Source organism: Pyxicephalus adspersus, chromosome 6 (genome assembly GCF_032062135.1).
Source record: "Pyxicephalus adspersus chromosome 6, UCB_Pads_2.0, whole genome shotgun sequence".
Classification (NCBI taxonomy): domain Eukaryota; kingdom Metazoa; phylum Chordata; class Amphibia; order Anura; family Pyxicephalidae; genus Pyxicephalus; species Pyxicephalus adspersus.
Window position 1 is genome coordinate 85774957 of NC_092863.1, and position 10179 is coordinate 85785135.

A 10179-nucleotide genomic window follows, 5' to 3' on the forward strand; every position below is an offset into this window, starting at 1 on the left:
TCACGGGAGAAGTGTATAGAATCATAAACTCACCCTGGTGGAATAAAAGTCACAATTAGTGGGTGCAGCTTATAGCGCTTACAAAAATAACTGATAGGACATGATAATAACAGGTTATAGTGCACAGCTAGCTATACAGGTTTTCATTTATCCAGGTCATGTTATAGCTAGTAGTAGTCACAAGTCATACTGAATGAGACTAGTAACGGTGAGTTGTGGTGCAAACCTGACTGCAAAGTCATCCTTTAGGCCTCTTGATGTAAGGGCATTTCTCTTGCCCACAATGAACCACTTTTATTTTCTAACCCATTCCAGAAATCATAATCCAATATAATTCCCAAGACAGCATCTGATACTCAAGCCCCATCATCAATACCACAGCTCCTAACTTTCTGAGTTGATGTGGTGCCTCTACTGCAATGGATTCCCAGTTCTAGGTTTTATCAGCCCTGCTCAATTCTCCACTTTTGGAAAACAGAACATTTACCCCTCTTATTGCCACTACACAAAAACATTGTACAGCAGGACTAGGCAAGAGATTCAAAAGCTGCAATGCCACAACTGTGATTTTTGAATAGGAGGTTCCAATGGGATACAAAAAATCCAGTTTAGCTTTTTATTTTTTGTGAACGCTTTAGCATACCTGGTTGATTTTTGGTGTTCTTGAACTATACAAAATCTATACCTTACAAATTTAAATATCAGGTTTTCACAAATTAGTCCCAACTCCAAAACAAACTACTACCCATAGCGTGTCAGGAATTTTGCTACATCTATGTGGTTAAAACAAGTCTCCAGCTGACAGTTGTGTCAAAGAATGCACCATTAATCTATTATTTTAGTGTTGCTGACAATACAAAGGTACCCTCAGGTTATCCATGTTGCCTCTGTACTTAACATGCCTGTACTTGGTTCAAACATTTCCAGAAACCATCCTTCCAAACCACCTAGACAGAAAATTGGGTTCATTTCTTACCGTTTTTTTGGTTTCACTTCCCAGCCATCTCTACATTTCTCAAATACCAGCTCACCCCCAGGAGCTATGCGACTTGCATGAAGATCTTTTAGACAAAAGGTGAACCTAAAACAAACATTTGGGGCATATTAATATTCAGATATGGGGAACTTAAGATTTTAAAAGAGGAAAATGACATAAAGTCAGCTAATTTCACACTATGATGAATCCAAGAGACAATACCTTGTCTCCAGGCTCTATAACTTGTGAAGTCCATGTGCAAGAGACCCTGTGAGAGCTGGACTACAGAACTTTACCCATCTCCCATCCTAATTTGACCTATACAGACAAATAAATGACTTGCTAATGCCAAAACTTACTTCTGCTGTGTTTCTCCGGACTTCACACGAATACGTCGAACATGCAGCTCCCGATCGCCATTGTTTGATGCTGACCAGTAACTCTGCAGGGAGCTCCAGAAGGAGTACCAGGACTGCTTAGTTCCTTCCCAGGATAACTTCAAAGTCATCAGGTCACCAATGTTTTCTTCAGTGTAAACCAAGAAAGTGTTTGTGAAGTTGTAACCAATCTTCTCAGGTCTAAACATGAAAGGAAGCATTGTAAATTAAAAGCTTCTGACAAATTACAATTTCATGTTACTATACTGGCCTTAGGGACAAAGCTTTTAAACTTTTCTTAAGTACCAAGGAAGCCAGCGATGGATTCAACATAAAAATGTTAATAGTTTCCATGTCAAAAGCTTTGCCACCCCCTTCTCATATTTTCATTGGTTCATCACTATAATACACAAAGTTATTGGCAAATAGGTGGACCATCTAGGTGCAGGGTTGGTGGGCACCCAAGGAGTTTTGAAGGGATTTTAGCCCATGACAGTCTGGCCAACAATTTGCATACAAAGAGCATCTAAAAACAATATTTGGTTCTCTATAAGTCAGCCAAACAAAACAACACTTACACAGTCAAAGACAGAGGGTTAGAGTCGTTCAGTGTTCCATACAGCTTGACATTGAAGGTGGGTTCTGCAGATGATTCTTGGTTCTTGTAGTCAAATATGTGCATCTTCATTTGGTAATGGTAAACTGAATAATAAACAATAAAAACAATAATTAGTCGAGACAGGATGGTTCAGTAAAATAAATTTAATTTGAAGCTGGATTGCAAGGTAAAGAAGTGGTCAGTTGCATATTTTAAAGTGCAACTAAACCCACAAATCTATTGGTTTTCCAAAATTATTCCATTGAAGGCATGACTCGGCTTATAAGGTAGCCAGTATACTTAGGTCAGCTCTCAACTGAACTTTTAGGCTGTGAGAGGAGATGGACAATGAATCAGAAATTATGAGGTTCTTTAAAGTTGAGGTTGTGCAACAGTGGAGCCTGATTTGATTGGGATTATGGGGGTTCCTATGCACAGGTCAAATAAAAGTGCTATTCCAACCCACCAAGTGGACTCGTTATTAATAAAGAAGTTGTCCTACTAGACTTTCGGTGGCTCTGGGGCTCAATGTTACCTGTGGTACTACACAATCAAAGCTGTCTTGAGGGCATGGTCTCCACATTGGACAACAATACAAATCTTAGAAGACTGGAGGTTGCGGAGATCCTCCTTGAAGGTGACAATTTTAGGTTGCTGGGGGAAGTTTGAAGGCCTACAGGAACATACCTTTGTAGGGCATCTGAGCCCTGGTTTTCAAGTACATTTTGCTGTTCCTCTTGCTGGTGCTCTTCTTAGCATTGTAGCCAATAGCATTGCAGCGGTTCTTACGGCAGCTCAAGCAGATCCCTTTCTTAAAGCGATTGGAGTCTGTACATTGAAACGCAAAGCTCTCCTGGTCTTTATTGATGAGGGAATCCACAAATAGATGGACTGACCTCTCGTGTTCACATTTCACTGCTTCACCAATACCTGTAGAAGACCAAAAGGACTGCGTTAGGATTTTAACCCAAAGCGCTGGGTGTTCATTTTGCTTGTATAGATTAGGCTAAAAAGGACGTAGAGTTTGGTTCTAATGTAGACATTAAAGCTGAAATCAAAAAAAAAAAAAAAAAAAAAAAAAAAAAAAAAAAAATTACTTCTATACTCGTTAGCTTCAAGGACATCAGACAAGCCACAGCCCGGCTGAAAGTCTCCACCATTGGGGTAGATGTCAATATGGCCAATTGGCATCTGAATGCCGATGCTGACACCTAGAGCTTCTCTAGTATATGTGTGAAGAACATCTACAAATTCAGCATCATCTGGGGAAAGACGTTTGTGGGCTTCAACCCCTTCAAACATAGGGCCGGCTGGGTCCAAACCTAAAAAGAAGGAGATGCAACAGTTCTAGGTCAATGTTTCTACTATAAAATGTGAATTAACTATAGATGGCAATAGTGGTCTACATATTCAAGAATCCATTGCAGACTGGTTCTCCGTCATCAACAGTACAAAAAAAGTCACAACTGTATGTGACATTGCACTTTCTTAGTTCACTGTAGACACTCTGAAGTCACAATAAACCTAGATGCTGGTCCTAAACACAAAATAATGCATGCAACATATTTTGCTTCTAGCTAGAATTACTTTTGCTGACTTTAACTGGCCAAGTTATTTCACATCTATCATTTCAGGGAGCCAACTACAAAAGTGTTGTCACTATAGAAAGAACTTGCTTCTGTTTCAAATGGTAACTTATTTTAAAAGTTAAGCCCCTGCAGCTGGTTGGTGAAACATTTCAGCATTTGTATGTAGAAAATGCATTTCTTTGTCTAATAACCAATATCATAATACTATAACTAGAATACAATCCCTTAAAATTAAGTCCGTATTAAAAAGGCCAGTAAGCCTTAATTACAATAAAGATTAAAAGATAATATTCAGGGCTAAACAGGACTAAAGATATAAACTGGCTTTGTTCCTTAAAATAAACATAAAATTCTGTTTATGTAAAGGTGTGATCCAACATATACCTGTAATACGTCCAATTGTTCCGTTCACGTAATTGCCAGCAAACCCAGCGACGTGTGCTCCGAGACTGTACCCAATAAGATGGACATTTTTCAGGGACAAGTTTGCTTTCTCCTGTAAAAATAAAATTGATATTTAATATATGAACTCCTAAAATAAAGCAACACAGATATATTGAATTCTATCGGTTATGTTACAGAGAACCGTGGATCTACTGTAAGTTGTGTCCGCATTTCCAGAATTCATTTCATCTCTGCTTTATCACCTATGCGCAAAGCAGGAAATAGAATTGAAAAAATATACAGAGAACTAGGGAGACCTGGGAGCATCAAGGTGACTTGTGAAGAAGAAATTAGAAGCATGAGCTAAGTTAATGAGTTAATGTTTACACAATGTCTATTATTTTGCTCTGAGAAAACAGTCAGGGGACAAGGGGGTCCCAAGCAGCATTGAAGGGGAAGATCTGTGGCATGGCCACCACTATCTTCCTTTTGACCTCTAATTCTATATGGAAAAGATTAGAATGTTTGTATTTATATTTTAAATTTTATTAATAAATAGTAGCAAGAAGGTGGACAGCAGCAAAGCCAGATTATTACTCCTGCAAGAAAGACAAACCAGGACTTTTGGTTTGTCAAAGTCAAGGGGACCAACATACTGAAGACGTATTAAAGAAAAAAAGTTACCTGCAACCAGTCCATCAGTGCAGCAGTTTCTCTTCCAACAAACTTTGTGTTATTAACAGCATCAGGGTACAGCTGGTGGGCAAGGAACATCCAGTCCACCACAATGATGTTGGAGTATTTTTCTCTCACCTGAAGAGCTGAAACCAGCTTGAGCAACCAGCTCTCAAAGAGTCCACTCATCTAAAAAATGGAAGATTATAGGGACTTAGGAAAAAAGAAAACAAAAGCCAGTGCAGGCTTTCCACCTACAGAAATGAAACATTTTCTGAACTATTCATGGTAAACAACAGTCATTTGTAGTTTCACAGCAACGTGTGTTCTGTGATCATGTTGGAGGCGTGTCTGCCAATAATTAATATTTATGACAATGCAAAAATGAAGATGTGCTTTGCATTGCGCATTAGCTCTATTTCTAAGGATACCTTTATGTGCTGTCTATTGGGGCCCTATAAAATTTGCCTAGTGGTGCAAACAAGACATAGGGACCACAGACCTAGAGTGGTGATTTGAGACACAAGTTCATAATGTTACTGTTCAATAATCAAAGACTGAAACTTTATGCATTTGCAGGGCAGAGACTTCATTTATTGCATATTATTATTAGACAGTATTTATATAGCGCCAGCATATTACACAGCGCTGTACAAAGTCCATAGTTATGACCAACTGTCCCTCAAAGGGGCTCACAATCTAATGTCCCTATCATAGCCATATGTCATTATTGTAGGGGGGGGGAGCCAATTAACCCAACTGCATGTTTTTGGGATGTGGGAGGAAACCCATGCAGACACGGGGAGAACCTGCAAACTCCATGCTGATGGTGCCCTGGCTGGGATTTGAACCTGAGACCTAGCACTGCAAAGGCAGGAGTCCTAACCACTGAGCCACTGTGCTGCCCCTAATGCATTGCATGGATATCTCAGGGGAACAATAATTGCCAACCAAGAGTTTGTTCTTGTACAATCTCAGACAGATTTACCAATATTTGGTACAAGGAGCTTTATGATTGCATACAAACTGAATAGATTGTGCAAGTAAAACTTTGCATTGCATAGCCGTTGGTAAATCCAAAGCTCATCATACATTAAGACCAATATTGCTTGGCTAGCTCTATAAAGTGTCCATGGAAGGTAGGTACTTACAGTCCACCCGTGGATAACAATGAAGGTCTTGGCAGACGTGTTGTAATTACAGTTCTGCAGGCACTCATCATTCCCTGGATCCAGGAAGCAGCCCTCATCAGGATTGGTGGAGAAGTGAGCATTAAACAGTATGTGGGGTTTCTTGGCAGCTAAATCCTCATCGGCCTCTTTAAGTAAATTGGCAATGGTGTCATCTGCAAGGAGAAAAAGAAGAGATGTCAATGCACATGTATGCTCCAGTATGCCATATGAAATCTATAACCTGCTTATTTGTGGTGTGTAGGCGGATGTGAGCTGACATGTGAAAGGCATCATTTGATTGTACAAATTTTAGGTATTTATAAGGTGCTGACATTATACAGAACTTTACAGATTTCATGGTTATATCACGGCCCTATGAGAAATATTTAAATCTTGGACGGGCGTATACTGCAACATACAGCCACCTACTCTGCTGTACATAGGGAAACGGACCCAGTTTATCACACTGAATGGGACAACACAGAAATGCATGCAGAAACGTGTTGTTGTAATTCATATAGCAAAGTCATTGATAGCTTTACATGGAAGGACCGATGTTCCTGCGCATTGAACACTATGCAAGGTGCAGTATCGCACACAGGGTGAATGCACTCTTATTGCCTGGAGTATTCCATCCAGTGTGGACAGATTGCATACTTTTAGCTTCCTAATGACAGCTGGCAAGTTTGATAAATTGTGACATAAAAGATACTTCCATGTGTGTTCAAGCTCAACAAGTAACATACAATTTATTTCTGCAACAAGTTGAGTAGAGTTTAAAAAATGCTGACAACTATGCAGACAAACCCAACATTGCAATCTACAACAAAAAGCTCAAAAATTCTAAATTGGTTAGGTGCCATCATCACCAACCTCCCACACTGTCCCCTTTAGGCGAATATAGGTACTACAACCCATGCAAAGTATCCAAGGGCCCATTCACACTGGAAGCGTTGGCTGGCGTTTGTTAGTGATTTAATTGACGCTGCCAGCCAGTGCCAAGTCAGTAGCATGAAAAAACCTCAAAGAGAACAATGGAGTTTACATCATCCTGGCATCTTGTTGATACTGTAAAAGTGCCATGATGCCACAATTATCTGACACGCCCCCAAAAATCAAGTTCATGGCAGGTGCAAACAAAAGACCCGGTGATTACTGAAAGCAACCCATGAGAACCCAAATTGCCTATTTGCTCTCATAACATTTCAACTTGATGAAACCAGTTATTAAATCTGCTGAGAGAAACAACGACATAATTGTAGTGTTTGCATTTTAGGCAAGGCTTTTAATGCTGTATTATGGGTATTTAAACCACAATATCATACAGAAGAGGAAATGAGATAAAATATATATGCTTCTCCGTTTTATTATGGGGTGCAGAGTAATACAATATTATATTTACATATAAATATATAATAAATGCAATATAAATAAAAAAAACACACAAAACAAAAAAGTAATAATATTTTTAAACTCTTAAAGGGCAAGCACACATAGTAGCAAGTTGGACCATAGCATCCAGCTTGCCCACAGCTTATTATTCTGCACCCCCCATAATTAGATGCAGGCCTGTATTCGTTAAAGCATTGGTTACAGGTGCAGCCAGAAAGCGTGTTTGTTTTATTGTTGCAGCTTTTCAGGCAGATGTCTCATTATGCAAAATGCAACTCTGCCCCAAACGAACATATTGGGAGCTTTATTCTCTGATGTATTCTGCCGGTGCCTCAGATGTCCCAAGCAACTTGGCGTTATTTAATATTCTCGCAGCCCCCATTGTCCCAGAAGTGCTTTAATGGGCTGTACACATGCGGTGCCTCTGTAGTGCACAAAAATCGCACAATTGTGTGCATGAATGATTATTTCCCTGGCTTTGTACATGGCACACAAATATAGATTGGTTGTGATCATGGTGCGCATTTCTATCACCAATAAGTAAATTATAATTCTAGATGAGAAGATTTGATCATAGTACAGTTGGGAATTTCTAAACTTTTTCAACTGGCTTTCAATGAAGGAAAAGGATTCTAGCAATCCAAACACAAGCTAGATCAAGGTAGAGAATATATTGTGTTAGTGAACGATGGCCAGCATAACCTAAGTGCCAAGGAGGCGTCCAATGAAAACATGATTTATGGCACAGCTTAGGCAAGGCAAGGTTGGCCAATCACCAACTTAATGCAATTGATTTATAAAATAACAAATGAGTGAATCATTGAAATAAATAAGGTTGAGCGAGGTCAAGTTCACATAGGAGGTCAGACTTGACTATAGCTACCAATAGGGCAGGGTTTCTCAATCACTTTAACATTTATTTATAGCATTTTTCAGGTCCCTGCTATAAATAATAAATTCACAACTCATTAAAATTAGCATGTTGGCCATTCAGAAGAATGATTCCCCTATAAATAGCCAAACTCATCATTGGTCATAATCAGAGCCTCATTGCTGTAGGAACCCCTAGGACCCGGTTATAGAGATTAAATAGCAGTGAATCACCACCATTCTCCCAAAGCAGCTGAATTCTCATTATTAATATTATTAATTACCTGTATTTATATAACACCAACAAATTAAATAGCACTCATTCATTCAAAGTAGTGTAACCCATCAAGAGCCACCAAGTATATATCTGAGTGAACTTAACTAAAGCAAGGTATTAGAAGAGGAAATTTCCCCTCCATTCAAGCAGCATGATTTCATTCAATTGACCATTCACCCAACTTTTCATTGCCACGTGTAGTCCCATTCATTCATCAGCTCCCTACAAGTGTTCACATATCGCTTCCATTACTTACCTTTTAGCAGCCCTTCCTCTGCCAATAGTGAAGCCTTTGTATTTGGCACCACAAGCACCAGGCACATCCATAGCAGCCCAACCAAGATGCGCATTGCTTGCTCTTTTCAAGGATTTAAAGGGATTTCCTTGCTGGTGTGAATCCTTGCAGTTTGGCTCCTATTGAGTGAAGTATAATGGTGTGACAATGTACCAGTTGGTGGATTCTCAATAGAAGGCTGGGATTTCTCTCTGGGAAGGGATAACCAGCAGCTGCACACTTTACAATGAGCGCAGCCAGGAGCAGCGCTGGTTAATACTCGGGCTCGGGTCACATGACCATCAGCCGATCTGACTTTGCTTTCCAGCCCGCTGATTGGTCACGCCTCTCACACGCCCAGGATAATATGAATGGAGAAGACGGGCGCACCTTCCATGTGCTGTCAGCGAACAATGCGGCTGTGTGCGAGTCTGGTGCTAGGAATACCCGTTGTGAATCTGGTGCTAGGAATACCCGTTGTGAATCTGGTGCTAGGAATACCCGTTGTGAATCTGGTGCTAGGAATACCCGTTGCAATGGGCACGGAGGGCATCTACCTATAACAGATTCCAGGGCTGTCCGACTCCGGCCCTGGGGGCCAGGATCTGCACACATGTGCTAGGTGGCATTATCAATCCTTCCAATAGACCAACAATATTCATTTTCACCATTAGTCTACTATAATGACCCCAATTCAATAAATCATAAATCAGATCAGTTCAATGTTTCAATCAAAAATATTGTATGATTTAGAAAATGACCATGCTATATATTCCTGGCCGGTATGTGGCCCTCTAGGGCCCTTCTAGGTGGTGGGTTGCCTTAATCCCTATTTGGCATTAGAATTAAATACGGACCGCAGCTTTAAACTGGCTTTCGTTTGCAATAATGGGTTTTATTATTAAAACAGTGAATCTGACATTCCTTCAAACGTTCTCTGGTGTGAATTAATTACTGCCATTGAAACACATGGAGCTGGAAGATTCCCAGGAGGGAATGTCTGATTCCCTGTTTTGTAAATAGAGCTTTATGAGCTGATCAGGATTGGATATAGGGAGTGTGCACTGTACAAGGGTCCTCAGATAACAGGTTGACTACGTCTGCCACTGGAACTGATGGAATAAGGCAACCTCTGCTTGATTTAATAATAATATTATTATTATTATTATTATTATTATTATTATTATTAATAAACTGATTTGCTTCCTGGGTATGATGTTGTCAGCAGTGGGTGCCAGAGAGTGTGAAGCTTGCCGCTCACTCTGCCCGCACACAACTTGAAGCGCTGCCAGCACCCAGCCCTACCCTTCCCTGTAACTCTACCCCTCCCTATGGAAACTTAACCCCTCGTTTGTATACTCGCCTCCCTTACGTCAGGACCCCCTGCACTCCCAACCATATAATTATTATTAATAAACAGGATTTATATAGCGCCAACATATTACGCAGCGCTGTACAATAAATAGGGGTAGCAAATGACAGACAGTGACACAGGAGGAGGAGAGGAGCCTGTCCCAAGGAGCTTGCAATCTAAGAGCATACAAGCAGTTTTCCGTAAAATTGCCCAACCAAATCAACTGATTGCCAGCAGTTAC

General features: G+C 40.2%; 1 protein-coding gene across 1 annotated transcript; it reads right to left on the bottom strand.

Annotated features, from left to right (window-relative positions):
• Window positions 1-972: 972 nt before the first annotated feature.
• On the bottom strand, window positions 973-8813 carry LIPG (lipase G, endothelial type). The gene is made up of 9 exons (XM_072416460.1): window positions 8567-8813; window positions 5751-5944; window positions 4609-4788; window positions 3925-4036; window positions 3049-3273; window positions 2639-2881; window positions 1932-2055; window positions 1336-1554; window positions 973-1081 (listed from the first exon to the last, which is right to left on the bottom strand). Exons 1-9 carry the CDS (start codon window positions 8658-8660, stop codon window positions 973-975), a joined length of 1500 nt encoding a protein of 499 aa, XP_072272561.1. The 5' UTR covers window positions 8661-8813.
• Window positions 8814-10179: the final 1366 nt, after the last annotated feature.

Coding starts and splice junctions, on each gene's coding strand:
- LIPG (XM_072416460.1), bottom strand. CDS start 8,660: ATGCGCATCTTGGTTGGGCTGCTATGGATGTGCCTGGTGCTTGTGGTG. Junction 5,945..8,566: donor AGAGGAAGGGCTGCTAAAAG/GTAAGTAATGGA, acceptor TTCTCCTTGCAG/ATGACACCATTGCCAATTTA. Junction 2,056..2,638: donor GGCTCAGATGCCCTACAAAG/GTATGTTCCTGT, acceptor TTTATTATTCAG/TTTACCATTACCAAATGAAG.